The sequence below is a fragment of the Neurospora hispaniola genome, assembly GCF_033458365.1.
Source record: "Neurospora hispaniola strain FGSC 10403 chromosome Unknown B0T23scaffold_6, whole genome shotgun sequence".
NCBI classification, from domain to species: Eukaryota; Fungi; Ascomycota; class Sordariomycetes; order Sordariales; family Sordariaceae; genus Neurospora; species Neurospora hispaniola.
Genome location: NW_026944411.1, coordinates 2,482,466 through 2,497,906, shown reverse-complemented (window position 1 = coordinate 2,497,906; position 15,441 = coordinate 2,482,466). Strand labels below are relative to the sequence as shown.

General features: G+C 53.9%; 6 protein-coding genes and 1 non-coding gene across 7 annotated transcripts; 5 read left to right on the top strand and 2 right to left on the bottom strand.

The window, feature by feature from the left end:
* The first annotated feature begins 440 nt into the window (after positions 1 to 440).
* On the top strand, positions 441 to 1,989 carry B0T23DRAFT_385216 (Alpha/Beta hydrolase protein). The gene is made up of 4 exons (XM_062837523.1): positions 441 to 633; positions 862 to 907; positions 968 to 1,361; positions 1,420 to 1,989. The coding sequence occupies exons 2-4, from the start codon at positions 867 to 869 to the stop codon at positions 1,750 to 1,752; spliced, it is 768 nt and encodes a 255-aa protein (XP_062691038.1). The 5' UTR covers positions 441 to 633; positions 862 to 866; the 3' UTR covers positions 1,753 to 1,989.
* B0T23DRAFT_t279 lies at positions 1,887 to 1,968 on the top strand. Its single transcript has one exon. It is a non-coding gene; the product is annotated as a tRNA-Ser (tRNA).
* Positions 1,990 to 2,022: 33 nt separating the features above from the next.
* Positions 2,023 to 4,927, bottom strand: B0T23DRAFT_414319 (P-loop containing nucleoside triphosphate hydrolase protein; the record flags this gene model as incomplete). The annotated part of the gene is made up of 7 exons (XM_062839560.1): positions 2,023 to 3,786; positions 3,966 to 4,126; positions 4,161 to 4,180; positions 4,241 to 4,394; positions 4,512 to 4,594; positions 4,647 to 4,795; positions 4,903 to 4,927. The coding sequence occupies 7 exons, from the start codon at positions 4,925 to 4,927 to the stop codon at positions 2,456 to 2,458; spliced, it is 1,923 nt and encodes a 640-aa protein (XP_062691037.1). The 3' UTR covers positions 2,023 to 2,455.
* Positions 4,928 to 4,971: 44 nt separating this feature from the next.
* On the top strand, positions 4,972 to 7,332 carry B0T23DRAFT_199048 (HCO3 transporter family-domain-containing protein). The gene is made up of 2 exons (XM_062833348.1): positions 4,972 to 5,598; positions 5,657 to 7,332. The coding sequence occupies exons 1-2, from the start codon at positions 5,203 to 5,205 to the stop codon at positions 7,139 to 7,141; spliced, it is 1,881 nt and encodes a 626-aa protein (XP_062691036.1). The 5' UTR covers positions 4,972 to 5,202; the 3' UTR covers positions 7,142 to 7,332.
* Positions 7,333 to 7,789: 457 nt separating this feature from the next.
* On the bottom strand, positions 7,790 to 9,979 carry B0T23DRAFT_321015 (uncharacterized protein; the record flags this gene model as incomplete). Its single annotated transcript, XM_062835203.1, has 3 exons — positions 7,790 to 8,849; positions 8,903 to 9,202; positions 9,387 to 9,979. 3 exons carry the CDS (start codon positions 9,977 to 9,979, stop codon positions 7,790 to 7,792), a joined length of 1,953 nt encoding a protein of 650 aa, XP_062691035.1.
* Positions 9,980 to 12,648: 2,669 nt separating this feature from the next.
* B0T23DRAFT_385209 (uncharacterized protein) lies at positions 12,649 to 13,143 on the top strand. Its single transcript, XM_062837522.1, has one exon. The coding sequence runs from the start codon at positions 12,887 to 12,889 to the stop codon at positions 13,103 to 13,105; it is 219 nt and encodes a 72-aa protein (XP_062691034.1). The 5' UTR covers positions 12,649 to 12,886; the 3' UTR covers positions 13,106 to 13,143.
* Positions 13,144 to 13,671: 528 nt separating this feature from the next.
* On the top strand, positions 13,672 to 15,441 carry B0T23DRAFT_397865 (uncharacterized protein; the record flags this gene model as incomplete). Its single annotated transcript, XM_062838318.1, has 2 exons — positions 13,672 to 14,458; positions 14,555 to 15,441. 2 exons carry the CDS (start codon positions 13,672 to 13,674, stop codon positions 15,439 to 15,441), a joined length of 1,674 nt encoding a protein of 557 aa, XP_062691033.1.

Below are 15,441 nucleotides of genomic sequence, written 5' to 3'. Positions count from 1 at the left end.
GAACGCGCTGTCTTTAGCAATAAAGAATGTAATTTGACATGGCAGACATGGAGATCTTCATCGCAAGGTAGATCCCCACTTGTCATATGTCACGGATGTTCAATCTCTTCGCGGGAAAACACGTGAGTGTAGATAATTCCAATTCGGAAAAGCGATGGGTCTGCATGACCGTCTGGCTGATTGAGGGTGAGACGGACTGCTGTTCAATCATGTGGTGTTGGAGTTGGTCGAAAGAAATGGAGAATGAAAGAAGAGAAATGATGGCGTGCGATCAATGTAAACTTTTGGCCCCGAGACGCCAGTCGATCGCGGCACATGATTGGTCAGATAGGTATAGTCGGCAATTGAAGTCCCGATTGAAGCCATCTGGGCTCAGGTCCTTCTCGAGAAAAAGGATGGATGGGCGGGAAGGTGGGGTTCCGGGAAGCAGTTCGGACGTGGTGGTGACATCATAGCAACCTGAACTGGGAGGAGGAAGCTACCCCGCCCACCGATGCTCCTGCGTGTTGCGCCGCGGTTGCGCGATGGTGATGGTTACTTGTTGAGCATTGAACATAAACACTTAAAAAAAACCCAGTTGGATTTCAGGACGTGTATGCTATAAACTCACAGTCCCTCATCAAGGTACAACAGGTATGCCTGGTCCCAATCAGTTCCGTCTCACGGCTTCAGTGCCATCTGCTTCCTCTGCGAGTCTCTCTTCTGTTTCGCGAACCAGCGCCTATTCCCGTCTTCTACATAGCACATCCCAATCTTCTTCAGCCAGTGCTGCTCTACAGACCATTGCATATTCACGACCCATCATCTCTGCTCAATTCATTGCGAATACCCTTGTTAACAGTCCGGCCCCCCTGCAAACAGCCAAAATGTCCGCCATGCAAGCCTGCCACGGCCACAACGAGGCCTGGTAAGTGATGCAACTCTTCTCACCCCATCCTGACAGTCACCGCTAACACAAGACCGCCAGCTGTAACATCCCTCCCGTCGTCACCTCCGGCTACAGCCCCAAGGGTTCCTTCACCGAGTACGATGGCCTAAAGACCTATGTCACCGGCCCCGACGATGCCACCAAGGGCATCGTTGTCATCTACGACATCTTCGGCTACTTCGACCAGACCATCCAAGGCGCCGACATCCTGGCCACCAGCGACGACACCAAGTACAAGGTGTTCATGCCCGACTGGTTCAAGGGCGAGCCGTGCCCCATTGAGTGGTACCCTCCCGACACGGACGAGAAGAAGAAGAACCTGGGCGCTTTCTTCAGCAAGAACCCTCCCCACGGCGTCGCCGAGAAGCTCCCTGCCTTTGTCAAGACCCTGAGCGCCAAGCACCCCAACATCAAATCCTGGGGTATCATCGGTGTAAGTTTAGTTGTCCCTAGATACACGAGGGAATCTGTCTGACTAAAGTTTACAACAGTACTGCTGGGGCGGCAAGGTCGTCTCCCTAATCACCAAGTCCGAGAATAACCCCTTCTCCATTGGCGCCGAGTGCCACCCGGCCATGGTTGACCCCGAGGAGGCCAAGGGCATCAAGGTGCCCCTTATCCTGCTCGCCTCTAAGGAGGAGCCCGAGGACAAGGTCAAGGAGTTTGAGCAGAACCTCAGCGTGCCCAAGCACGTCGAGACCTTCAAGGACCAGGTCCACGGCTGGATGGCGGCGCGCGGCGACTTGAAGGACGAGCGCGTCAAGAGCGAGTATGTCAGGGGGTACAAGACTGTTTTGGAGTTCTTTGGTAAGAACTGGAAGTAAAAGTAAATGGGGATGGACATGTTGGCGTAGATGCTTTGATGACCTTATGAACAACACTAAAACTAATGATTGATTGACTGTGGTGGAAAGGCTTCATTGATATATGCAGCGGATCAACCCACTGTACAACAATTGGCGTGGTGGCAGAGTGGTCTAATGCGCAAGACTAGAAATCTTGTTCCTTCGGGAGCGTCTGTTCGAATCAGGCCCACGTCGCACGATGATCACCAAAAACTATTTTTTTTTTTTTCCCTTTTTGATGCTGTTTTGAATTAATTTCTCTTTTTCGCCATTTTAACCGATTTTCTTTTCTTTTTCAAATTTCGGTGAGGAAGAAATAACAAGATGACATGATTCTCTCGCTTTTGTGTTGATGTAAAGGGTACGTGACAACATGAAATAGCATCATGTTGCCCCTCGAAGCCTTTTATCTTCTCGCAGGCATGCTGTATTTTACTCAAGACTGAATAAGAGTCCACCGCACCAGGAGAAAATGTTGGCGATGGAGTTATTATCCAAGATTGGTGTATTGTCTAAGCCCTCGTAATTCTGACGAGCGCGGGTATCAAATGCTTTTGTCTTCTTTCTTTTCCTTTTATGGTCCAGAGCGAAATCTAATTTTCCTTGAACTTCCATTCCTCGCTGAGGCATACTTTCGACTGCAACCGAAATCCACATCATATTATGAGTGCTAAACCGGTGCCTACGCCACACTTCCACCCGGCGGCGCCGTTATGCCTGCCCACTTCATCTGCTGCGCGACCTTTCTCTGCTCCTTCTCCCTCTTCCTCGCCTGGCTGATACTCACCGTCGGCTCCCTCGCCTTCTCGACCGCCTGCGCGAGCGTCTCCTCCGTGACCCTCTCCAGCGCGAACCGGCCCAGGTCTCCGCGCCGCCACGCCTGCACCACCCAGTCGGCTGCGTTCTCCAGGTTCAGCTCCGACCCCTTTCTCAATTTACCCGTGCGTGTCGCCACCGCCCGCAGGAACTCGTGCACGTCGTTGGTCGGCTTGCCCAAGTCGAACTTGCGCGTGTACAGCTTCGGGTCGACAAGATTCAAATGGTAAAGCAGGTAATCGGCCACCGTGACGGACGGAATCACGCCGTCTTTCACGCACCCCACCAGCGCCAGACGGAGCATGTCCTCCGGGTCCGAGACGTACGGGATGAACACGCCCGGCGTGTCCATGATGAAGACTCCCTCGCCTAAGCCGGCGCTGCTCGGGTCGTCGGCGGACTCGCCAGCTATGATGCGCACGGGGGTGCCGATCTTACGGGTGACGCCCGGTGTGGCGCCGGTTTGCGCGGCTTTGGGCAGACCCATGCCCTTGGCGCGCAGCCGGTTGAGCAGGGTGGATTTGCCGCTGTTGGGCATGCCGACCACCATGGCGCGCATACCCGTCAGAGAGTCGGCTTCGCGGGCGATGCGCTTGATGGACTCGAGTAGGTGTTTGTCGTTGTTGGGTGCGTCGTTGCGACTGCGGGCGCCGGCGGAGGTGCCGAGGAACATGACGTCTTTGGTGGTGTAGGAGTTCTTGTGGTACTTTTTGAGGGTCTTGACCATGTCCTTGCCGTTTTGGTAGCGGCCGTTGGTGTAGCCCTCGATGGAGGTCTCTTTGGAGAAGTTGCCCGAGGGTGGGCCGAGGTCGTGCTTCGTGTAGACGATGATGCGGGAGCGCTCGCCGGCAGCGGAGGCGGCGAGACTGCGCTCGAGGAGCGGGTTCCACGAGCAGATAGGTACGCGGAAGTCGCGGCATTCGATGATCAAGCCGACGTTCGAGATGGTCTGGCGCATTTTGTTGAGGGCGGAGGCGTGGTGGCCGAGGTAGTAGGAGCGGGTGATTTGCGTCGAGGATTCGTAAACTTCGCGCGGTGCGAAGCCGCCGCCGGCTGTGAGGGAGGTTGCGGTTCTTGCGACATTCTCGACTGCCGATGTGACGGCGGCCGTGGCGCCGGCTGCTACTTTGCCAGTTATTGTGCCCGACATTGAGTATTTTGCGAGTGTTTTGGTGTTGCGAAGAGTTCCGTTTTCGCCTCAGGCTATGCCGAACCGGATCGAATGCGCCTGGGGGCAGGTCTCGCTCGGATTACCGTCGTCGTTGTCGTTGATCTCGTTTCAGGGAATGCGCTTATGGTGGAAGAAATATCTTTGTGGTTGGCGATAGCATACTTCGCAATGTGCCAAGGCTGTGTTCTGGAGGTAAAGACTCCACGGGTCTCATTGTTGATTGTGGATGGCTCGAACTTGGATTCACGATCCTGGGCTAGGTGAGTCTGGAATTTGAGTTCTGATAACGGATAGTTGCTTATCGGTGGATCGTTCTCCGATAAGTGCATAAGCGCCAAAAGGTACCTCCAACTTGGGATATTTCGACTGTAATTGTTGACCATTTGCCCAACACTATCACAAAGTAACCTTTGGGATCAGCTATCCTTGATGTCGTTGATAAAAGCATTCAATATCAATGATATGTGTGCCAATATGGACTGGCGCTGGACTGCTGGCAAGAGAGTTGTGACCGCCCTCGCCGCCTTCCTCATCCGAACACATGTGATGGTGGGTTGACCAGTGACGTAATTGCTTCTGCGGCGTAAGAAACGAGAAGCGGGCAATGGTCCGGATCTGCGATTTTGTGGGGCATCTTGGATCTTTCTTTTGTGGACTTTTGGAACAAATCAAGGTTGGGCATCAAAGACAGTGGTGGCACGTGCGCCGTGACGAAGACGGGAGTCGACTTGTCCGCGCTCTGCTCGCTTACGTTGTTGCCCCGATTCTCTCGCCAAGAACATCAAAGAAACTTCCTTGGAAGAAAGGCGCGATTGGGGCATGCCCTGTAGAGGACTGGAATACGGGAAAAGGAAGGTTTTCAATTCTCAACACTGCCCGTACCCACCATGATACTACCCGCCTCGAAGTGGCTATGGATAGGGGTTCTTTTCGGCCCTTCTGGCCCAATCTCCTCGTAACCTTCAAGGGATTGGCGTAGTCTGTAGAGATCTAGGCCGGAGTGTTCCCCCCATGCTAATCTTGAACGATACCCTTCTTTCCCATTAAGACATTTTCACTATACTCGGAATTTTCTTTCTCACCGCTCTGTTAGGTCGAGATCTCTTTTTGTCTGCACTCATTATCTCACAGGGAGTTCGAACCTGAAGACGCGGTGAGGTCTCTCATAGCTCCTACCTATACGCAGCCAACGACCGAAAGATGAGATAAAGGATCAAAACTTCCACGACCGTGTTTGGGAAACAAACAATCTCTCGTCCGGCGTCGCTTCTTCCCCAGTGTCAATATCCAATAACCTCCCTTCGCCGACCCTAGCCCCGCTTATATACATAGGTATATAAGTTGAACTCGACAGCCAATCACCCTGCCGTCAACCAACTTTATTTTCCTGAGATCGACGTCAACCGCTTCACTACTCCTTGGACTGAGAGCAGGAACCCGATATGCTGGAGAAGCCCGAGGCCAAAGCCTCATGGCTGGCCACAGTATCAAACAGGTTCAGGAAAGGAGGGAAGCTCCAACCATTTAGGTTGCTGAGGCAGGACATACACAACCTACGCCAGAGATATGTTTCGGATTGGACAGTCTTCAACCAACTGGTTGTCGCCAGTGCCGTCTATGTTTTCTTCACCAATATCCTCCCGGGCATCACCTTTGCCAACGATCTCTTTGTCCTCACCGGAGAATCATGGGGCACCATCGAAGTTGTCTTTAGCACTGGCCTTTGCGGTCTCATCTTCTCCCTCTTCTCTGCACAACCCTTGACTATCTTGGGTGTCACTGGTCCCTTTTCCGTTTTGGCGGAGAACATGTACAAGCTATGTACAAATAACTTTCATGTAAGTGACCTAGCTATATTCAAGCATGACCAAAAAGATATTGACTAACACCATTAAGGTCCCCTTCCTCCCGGTCATGGCCTGGTCCCTCATCCACTCCGCCTGGATGCACTACCTCCTCGCCATTTTCAACGCCCACGACTACACCATGCAATATGTCACCGACTTTAGCGCCGATATCTTCTCCCTCCTTAATTCCGTCATCTACTTCCACAAGGCCAGTCTCGAGCTCAAACGAAATCACGACAATGTTCCCTTCGACGCCTTCCTCTACTCCATCATTGGCGCCTTCGGCACCTGCCTCATGGCCATCTTTCTGTCCACCGCACTCGAATGGAAGCCCTTGTTCGGGCGCATCATCCGCATGGGACTAGCCGAGTACGCGGCTGCCATCTCCATCATCTTCTTTATCGGCGTCCCGTACATGGGCGAGCTAGCGAATCTCGATCACGAGCGCCTTTCCATCCAAAAGACGTTTCGACCCACCAGCCCGGCCCGCGACACGTTCTTCGTGAGGTTCTGGGAGGTGCCACTGGAGTGGGTATTCATCTCCATTATCCCCGGCGCCATCATCACGGTGCTGTTCTACTTTGACCACGAGATCAGCAGCATCATCTGCACTGTCGAGCGCTACGGCGTGAAGAAGCCGGGCGGGTACGCTTGGGACATTGTCCTGCTGGGCACGACCACTGCGCTTTGTGGAATCTTGGGTATCCCGCCTGCGAACGGCTTGTTGCCGCAGGCGCCTTTGCATTCAGAGTCTCTGCGGCATTGGGTGGAAGTTGACGATGATGAGGAAGACTCCGATGCCCCCCTTACGACGACCTCTAATAATCCCCCCCAGTCAGCCACAGCCACAGCCTCACCCTCACCCTCAACCTCCTCCTCTTCCACAACCTTATCATCCCCCAACATCGACGACGCCCCCAGAAAGAAGAAACTGGTTCCCCGCGTCCACGAACAGCGCTACTCTCCCCTTCTCCAATCCGCCATGATCCTCGTCTTCATCAGCCCCCCCTTTCAACACCTCCTCGGCTTCACCCCCACCTCCGTCTTGGCGGGTCTGTTCATGTACATGGGCTACCAATCGCTCTCCGTCAACCCCATCCTCCCTCGCTTCTTCGAAATGCTTTCCCCGCCCTCGGAACTCCCGCCCTTGCCCAACCCGCAAATCTCAAGATGGGCAGTGCACGGGTATACTCTCACCCAAATCGTGCTGACGGGCATCATTTTCGGCGTGACCTTGACGGTCGCGGCGCCGGGGTTTCCGGTGATTATTATCATTTTGGTCCCCGTGAGGCTGTGGATCATGAATAGGATTTGGGGCAGGGAGACGTTGAGGTTTGTGGATGGGTGGGCGTGTAGGCCAGGGAAGCCGGAGGATAGTGAGGAGGAAAAAGCAGCGAGGAGAGAGGGGGAGAGAGGTGGTGGCGAAGAGAATGTGAGTGCGAGCGCAAATGTGGGTGAGGACGATGTGGAGAGGGGACTGGCGATGACGTCGACGGGGATCATCAGTGAGGGTGTGAGGGAGAAGCAGAGGTGATCTTGGATGATTTTGTGGTGGATGTTTCAAGGCTTTGTTTTGCTGTATCACGCGAGTGAAGGAGAAAAAAGTTTGAAGGGGGTGTAGTTGAAAGCTGGACGGATGATACATGTACGACGATGAATTCGACACGATAATGATTTAATAGCATAGCATGAGCATGAGCAGGCATGGCATAGTACGAGCATAGCATCGAAGGCCAAATAACAACGATAAAGCATGATGGTTGATACCCACAAACGAACGAAATAGCATCATGGCAAAAAAACCTAGGTAATGAAATTCTTGAAAACTCTATACTCCGTTAACAATGATACCCACGCCGTCCTAGGTACTGCCAGAACCACTTATCCTATTTAAACCAAGAAAAACGCCCCAATAAATGCATCGCTGGCCTCACCACCCATTCGCCCACGTTTGCGGTAGGTGGAGGGGAGGATACAGCTATCCCGAGTACTCTCGATATAAACTTCGAAAGCATCCAATCATCGCAAAAACCTGCCTAATGATAGCGCCGTTCTGCCCCTTTGAAAGTGGAAAAGAAAAAGAAACCCAAAAACGAAAACGTGGAAGTTAGCATCAGCCTTTATCCGACGTAATCCATGCCACATGCACATCAAGTATAACATCCATTATCCGCTCATTGTATCACACTGTATACTCCTGCTGCCACTTGACCAACCTCCGGGTCAAGCTGTCCATCATCTCCACGCAGCTGAGGTCCTTGAAATCCTTTCCTAGCTGCCCTTCTGAAGTCATGACAGCGGCTGGGGTCGAGCAATTGACCCCGAGCATGCCTGTTGCCGACCCTGGCTTTTCACAGTCAGTTGCTAGTTGTGGTGCGACGCTGTTGCCGTTCGTCTTGTCGTCATCCGATGGTGACTCGCCAGCCAGCTCAACTTGGGTTCGCGAAATGAAGTCTAGGAGTGCTGCGGCCCTCCTCTTCATGTCAGTCATGGTGATCTTGCTGTTCATCCCACCCTTATTCTTCCCGTGTTTTCCGTGTCCAGTAGCCTTCTCTTCAGCCTTACTTGGCTTCGGAGGAGGCGGTACTTCAGCTGGTGCCTCCCCTGACTGTGATCTTGCAGGTGATGGCTCATTGTCATCACGTGTGTATTGATTGCGACCCTTCTTCTTATGTGATCGCTTCTTCTCAATCTTGGCTGTGGGAGTAGCTGCAGCGGGAGGGTCTTCCGGAGTCGACTGTGAAGCAGGAGGGGGCTCGGGTACCGCTGGTGGTTGTTCTTCTTGTTCTGCCGGTTCTTCCGCAGCGGCAGGGGTAGCCATAGTAGTAGTAGTAGTAGTCGTTGTAGTGGTTACGGCGGTGGCGGCTGCGACCGGTGTCGTCGTAGCGGGCGTCTTGTTCACTGCCGCACGAGCTGCTAGTGGTAACTCGTCCGAAGGGTCTGAATCTGTAACTGTGTCAATTTCAGATGCCTTCGCGAGAGTCGTGGCTTTCATACCATCAGCTCGCCGGCGCTCAGCTCTACCCTTTCGCTTGTTTGCTGCCTCAGCCCTTTGTCGTTCGCGTTCTTCTTTTTCAGTTGTCTTCTCGGTACGCAGAGTGCGGACTGCTGCGCCGCCCCGCGATCTAGACTTTGCACCATTCCGCGTTGTTGTGCCGGCGTCGTCAGAGTCTTCAGTGGTCTTGTCGAGGCTAGGAGAGGCCGATCGAGAGCTCGTCCTCTGCCTCTTGTTTTCTGACTTTCTTGAAGAGGGTTAGCGATTATTGATGTCGGGCAGCCTAGGACGTGGACCTACTCTTCGCTATCACTTCTGCCTCGCTTTGTTCTTCTCGTGGTAGTTTCGGGTTGTTCAGAAGCTGCATCTTCCTTGCTTGCTTCAATCGCCCGTCTCAGGGCTTCAGCTTCGTCGTAGTCAGCTCCTCGGCTGTTCATTGTAGATCTTCGCTTCGACGCGGAGGAAGTGGTCGTACCACGTCCGTTGCGGCCCTCCGGTTTATCTTTGGGCGGTGATCTCGTGCCATCCTTATTGAGAGAGGCGGATCTAGAAGTGGTTCGAGAGGGGCGCTTAAGGGGCAGGTAGTGCGAATAGCGCTGTCTGTGAATCATGTCGTCAGTGGACTGGAGAGTGAATTGACAATTGTCGTGGATGGAGGAGGATATTGCATGAAAGGTGAGGCAACGTCAAAGGCGTGTGATGGGCTTTGACGCACTCCAGCTGAACTTTCAAAAGTTCAGCTCCCGACCATGCAACCCCAGGACCAAAGAAATGCAAGATTTACCCGTTGCTCGCTGTGAAAATTTTGTGGAATTCTTTGCGGCACTCTTCGCAGAAATATTCGTCTGGGCTTGACTCTTCGGTCATAATGCCAACGCAGGCGCCATGTTGCCAAACCTTGCAAATGTCGCATTGTACGAAAAATCCGGCCGCATCGTCGGTGACATCGGTCGCGAATATGGGATCGATATCCATGCCGTCCTTCAAGCCATGCTTGGAGTCTTCGTCGAACGGCGGAGGGCCTGGGTAGTCCTCGTAGCCGCAAATGCACCGAACGGCCTCGTCCTCGTCTTGAGCATCATCGTCGCCGTGTGCCATTTCGACCTGCTCAGACTTGTTATTTGCCCTCTCTCTTTCTTCCTGCTGACCGCGGGTACGACGCCGTGTGCCAAACGAGTCGTCCGCTGTAATTGTCTCGTCTGGAGCCTCAGAAGATAGCGATCCCGAGGAGCTTGACTTTTGTGGTGAGACAGCTTTGTTGAAATACCTGGTGCTGCGCTCACCACGACCTGACGTGCTGGACGTGCTGGACGAAATTTGCGATTGTGATTGGGAGGTTCGCGCTCTTGACGACCGCCTCGGATCGGACCCTGCCATTGCTTGCAGCTGGGGCCGCAGTCAAGGCAGGAGCTCGAAGTGTGTAGGGTATATAATCGACACGATTGGTGTCGAAGAGGAGAACGCGATCCGCAGGCCCGTTGGGAGGGGGTTCTGCGGTCGGGTATCCGGAGTGCCTGAGGACGATGACGCACCCTAGCACTCAAACAATTTCGTTTTACTTGAAGCTCGACAATTGCGATGTGGATGGTCGTGAGAAGTAGTGGGGCGTGATGGCGGGAGCAAACCCGAATCACGCGATCGTCTGTCGATGTGGTCACGGAGAAGCGCGGACTCGACGAGGCCGAGTCTCGACCGCAAATTGAATCTGACACAATTGTTGAGTGAGGATGTGATCGAAGGTGTCGAGGTTATGAGACTCGTGCTAGGTTCGAATCGTAGCTTGAAGCCGGTGCTTGGTGGTATAGAAGCGTAAATTATCGAGGATGGACCGACCGACGGCGGAGGATCGCGAGGGCTTAGGTCGAAAATCCAGCCAAGTGAGGAGGGTGCTCGATCGGGGGCGTGCTCGAGATGAGGATGTCGCCGGCTTGCTTGTGTAAATGTCCACGAAAGCAAGACTCGTTCGCTGCTAACTTGGGTAAAAGATTGAGCGGGTACGAGGGTGGGAAAGAAAACGAAGAAGAGGGGACGGAGGACAGGCGAGACGAGATGTCTATGACGGGATCCGAAGTGCTGGCTAGGCCAAATTTGAGATCGGGGAGCGGTGGTCGACGTGGTAGGTGGGTGGTAAACTATTTCTCATGACGGAAACAACAAGTTCGACAAGTCGGGTTTTCGTGCCTACGACCCAGGGTGTGCGTGGTGAGGATTTCCAGAAAAGAGGAGAGCGAGGACGGCACTGCCTGGGAGGAGGAAGCGATGGCTGGTCTCTCTTGGTGTGTGTACAATGGTGGAAACCGAGCCCGGGACCTAGTCGAGTTGCCAGCCCCAAAAAAGACGGGACCACCGCACCGCACCACGGCACCACGATGCACCACGACCACCACCACCAACCCGACACGGCGCTCTTGCAGTTGCAGTGCTTGCAGTAAATTTTGGCAGAAAGCTGTCCGCCCGGGCACCCACTCTGGCTGCCGCCCACCCACCAACCCCGGTCTGATCCCGTCCGTCACTCAGGCACCTCCTCACTCCTCCTCACGGTAGCGGCAGTGGCAGCGCCAAAGCGTGCGGGGCCATCTGGAAGCTCGGTCCCCATGTTGACCAATCCGGTACCGGGAAAACGTTAATGGGCCAGCTCGACCAGGATATTAATGATCTCTGGGATGCGGCGTCAAAAGCCGGCTTGTCGATGCTGTTCAGTTTTCAGAGACGAGTAGACATAGATTGATGTAAGAAAGTCGTATGTATAGATATGTAGAGGCCGTAGAGTGGTGAATTACTTGTACCGTCCGTCGGGGAGGGTTCGTGCTATGACATCACGCCTCAATGGGTGAAGCCCGTGGCCAACCTGAACCGACAAAAGAATAAGGGGCATCTTGAAAACCGAAAAGGATTTGAAGTGAAATGTGGTGCAAACAAACATCGATGGTGGAAGACGACGAAACTCGTTGTTGCACACAAAGGGGCATTATTTGGGGTAATAGGAAGGGGACGGGAGGCGGGGGTTCGGTTCGTTGCTCGCTGCAGGTCGGGTCTGGTTCAGGTCGGTTGTTGTCGAGTTGAGCAAAGCTTTCCAAGTGAAATTGCATCTCCCGCCGTCGAATGGGTCTCGTTTGCTTCTCAAAGGGAAAATGGCAGTGCTTGGTGTTGTCAGGGCGGCATCAAATCAGATGTAACTATGAATGGCACCGGCACCGCAGTGTTCTGCCTGTGATGGAAAACGCTTGGCTCTTGCTCGAATAGTGTAAGCACAGTGCGTCCGACATTCAGGAACCGCCGCCCACAACCCGGCCTCCATCATTCAGGTCGCTGGCTCGAGTCGGGTTAACACTTCAATGTGAGTGCCCTGTGCATGGCGATGATTTTAAGGGTGAGTAGAAACTGAACAGAGAGACTTGCCCGCCCAGAAAGAAGCTCAGTTGCTGCGGAAGTTATGCTAAGGTAGTTGGTACCCAGTCATTGGGACAACATCAGCCGACTCGGTACTTCCCCATGGTCTTCGAATTGCCCGGGTTTGGGAAATCGACAAACGTACCGGTAGCTCAGTAGCTAGAGAGGTCACGGTATGGAAATTCAGCATCTCACTTGGGGTTGTTCCTTGGAGTCTCCAGTAGTGTACCCGTGGGAACACCAGTATGCTTGACGGTTCGTGATTTTGCGGTCGACATCTAGGGTATTATTACAATTGGGTGATCTCTCAGTTTCCGTTGATCTCTCCATGTTGGGGAGAGACCCAATCCCATGCGTGAGGCGATTCACTCGGATGGGAACCGGAAACCGAATGGAGGCTCCCCCGGCCGGGAACTACAAGTGGAAGGCGGGGGCGGAACAGCGGGTGTAGGTTCTGGCAGCATGGCAGGCAGCGGCATTGGGTCACCGACCTCTATCCTCTCCTCAGAATCACAGCCCGAAACCCGCGCTGTCCAGACGACCAACTGCAGTGCCTGGTTAAGGACGGGATGCTTACATAATGCAGCCAAGGGTGCGTCGATTAGGTCCCGCCTACCATCCCGCCCGCCCTCACTACAGTGAACACCCGCTTCTCCTAATCACAACCACTGAACTCCATTGCTTTCCACCCCTCAACACCACTGCACCGATACACGACACCCGTCTCACTGACTCGGACAAAGTGCTGGTTTGAGCTGGCTTCCTTTGTTTTGGCCTTCCTATAGCTCTCCCCCCGATCTTGCCTGCAACCTGGCCACCGGATATCCGCACGAGCCAGATTCGAGCCAAGAAGGTGGGTGCTTGTGATTAGCAGCTGATTGTCCCCTCAGTTGTATGGCTTCATTTCCCCCCCTCCCCCTTCTCGCCGCCTCCCCCGCCATGCTGTTTCATTTGTCCCTTGGTGGTATCCCGACGATTCAGGAAGTTCTTGCTATGATAGACGATGCGGTGGCAACTTGGGGAGAAAATATTTCATCTACCGGTCCAGGCATAAACAACGAGAACACAACTGCCATGGCGTTTCCCCTCCTTTTCCCAAGGCTTCGGTGCTGATGAGTCTTTTTGGGCAGAAAGGGATATATCCAAAGCGACGTCGGCGCCTTCGTTTCCTTCCACTTGTATTCCCAAGGTGTTCTCCGGATCACAGAACTTCCACAATCATACGGATTATAGCAGCCTGGGAATCCCCTCGGGTTGACGCATATTCCGTGTGAAGTGCCTCGGCGGCTGGCGCTCCTTCGAAAGTTGATAGCATCTTGTCTTGGGTACTATGTAATATCCTGAAGGTACGTTCGTAGGCACGCGCCTTCCACGTTGCAATACTTGGATTTCTTGCCAAGGCCACTTTCACAGAACTACGCGGCATGAACAAACGACCTCTTCTCCAGTCGAGTCCGCCCAAGTCCCCTTCCGTCCTAACCCCGCGCCTCTCTTCTGTCCCGGCCCTGCACTCGGCCTTTCTTCTCGTCCCGCCATTCTTTTGTTGTTGCTGTTCAGTCAGTGTGGCACCAATGCTAGCCTTCTTAAATGACTTCTTCCCATTCATCAAATGGCTTTCATTGTTGTTGCTAATTCGTTTGCGCTTGGCTTCTGACAGAGCACACGAGCAAGTCACAAGAATGTCCTCCGCCGATACGGTGTCGGTGTCGCCCGCATATCGAAGCGAACGGAGAATCCATCCACTGCCCAAGAGATCACTGAGAGACCGTTTAACCCCCGAAGCCGCGGAGTCGATTCAATACCCCCCAGCTCCTTCGATCTCTACGTCCTTGTTCCCGAGTCTGTATAGTATCCGAGATGACGAACCAGACCAGACTCCGACTCCCCCTCGCGAGCGACTCACCGAGGCTGCCCCGCGCCAGTCAAGAAGAGATGGTCCAGTAGCAGAAAGTGGGGGATATACTACTGCGTCGAGACAAGGCATACCGGAGCGCGGGCACAGCTTGCTCGATGACGGGATCTCTGATCCGTCGAACCGCAAGGGTCATCAGTCACCGAGGACTGAAAATGAAGAGAGATCGGTCAATTCGCAAGCTACTCTCTCCGCGGCATCAGCAATCGATGGCTATGACTCCTTCGAAAACACGAACAATAAGAAAAAGAGGAAAATCCCTACGGCAGGTGATGCAGCTCTTGGCGGGGTTCATGTTGGCATAGATGCTGGCTTCGGAACCACATCTGTTCAGGCGTCTGAAGGTCATGGGGAAGCAACTTCTTCGAGCTCAGCGTCTCAGTATGGTTCCGGGGGTTATATGCCAGGCTTGCAGAACGTGCCTGGTCCTGGAAGAGGTAGATATGGCAGACCGCGCAACGGCAGAAGCCCGCTCAGGCCCTTGTCGGACTCGAACACCAACTGGCTCGGAAGAGGCGGGAAGCTGCGCTCTGTTCCATGGTCAACCAGTTCAGGTAAGTCCACCAACGCTCTATCCTGGTTTCCTTGCCATTTTGATTTGTCTCGAGGTGTTGTTACGATGGAGATGCTGATCATATCTCTCTCTGTAGCCGAGAACCAGGGGATCATCTCCAGCGCCATAGCGAAAGCAGAGAAGCTAAACCCACCACATGCGGGGTCTGAAAGTACAAGTCTCTTGCAGAATTCATTGTCACCAAAACGCCCTGCGTCAGCACAGTTCACGTTTACCGCTCCTGGTCCTAATGCACTCTCTTGGCCTGGCTCTGATCGACGAATCAACATGCCGACCCCGTCAGCGGCTCGACAAGGACAGGAAAATTGGCAGCGTGCTGCTCCGGGTGGTCAGGCAGCTAATGCCCACGCTCTTTCATCGGGAACAGGCACCGCAGCGAAGGATGCACAAGGCAAAAGTGGCGCTGGAGGCCAAGGGCAGCAAGGCCCGGCACCTAAAACCACTAGGAGGAGTGCTGCAAAAGAGTATGCCGCCGCGGCCAGACAACGGCGCCGGGAGACGCAACTACGGAATAAGCGTCACCCTCCTAAGCCTGAAGATATCTGGATTTGCCACTTTTGTGAGTACGAGTCGATCTTCGGCCACCCTCCCGAAGCTTTGGTCCGTCAATATGAGATCAAGGCCCGCAAGCAACGCCAGTTGGAACAACAGCGGAAGGCTCAGTGGGAAAGGCTCAAGAAGGGCAAGCACAAGGGGAAGAAAAACAGCAAGTTGCCTACCAAGGGTCACGATGGTGTTCAGGATGCCCATCAACCTTCGGGCGGCCATGGTGGTCCGGTGAACTGCGATTATAGTCAAGGCACTCAGAGCGAGGAGTACTTTGACGACGATGATTACGAGGAAGACGACTACGACCCGGACGAAGATCTGCCGCCAGAGAACGGACTGGAAGCCGAACGACATGGACGTGTTCCAGATCACGTTGCCCGCGTCTCGACGGTACCTGATGGGGGCGGGACGTAG

What these genes read in the sequence shown, in the direction of transcription:
- B0T23DRAFT_385209 (XM_062837522.1), top strand. Translation starts at nt 12,887, where the DNA reads ATGGCTTCATTTCCCCCCCTCCCCCTTCTCGCCGCCTCCCCCGCCATG.
- B0T23DRAFT_385216 (XM_062837523.1), top strand. Translation starts at nt 867, where the DNA reads ATGTCCGCCATGCAAGCCTGCCACGGCCACAACGAGGCCTG. An exon ending in CACGGCCACAACGAGGCCTG is followed by an intron (nt 908 to 967) that starts GTAAGTGATGCA and finishes CAAGACCGCCAG; the next exon opens with CTGTAACATCCCTCCCGTCG. An exon ending in AATCCTGGGGTATCATCGGT is followed by an intron (nt 1,362 to 1,419) that starts GTAAGTTTAGTT and finishes AGTTTACAACAG; the next exon opens with TACTGCTGGGGCGGCAAGGT.
- B0T23DRAFT_199048 (XM_062833348.1), top strand. Translation starts at nt 5,203, where the DNA reads ATGCTGGAGAAGCCCGAGGCCAAAGCCTCATGGCTGGCCACAGTATCA. An exon ending in TATGTACAAATAACTTTCAT is followed by an intron (nt 5,599 to 5,656) that starts GTAAGTGACCTA and finishes AACACCATTAAG; the next exon opens with GTCCCCTTCCTCCCGGTCAT.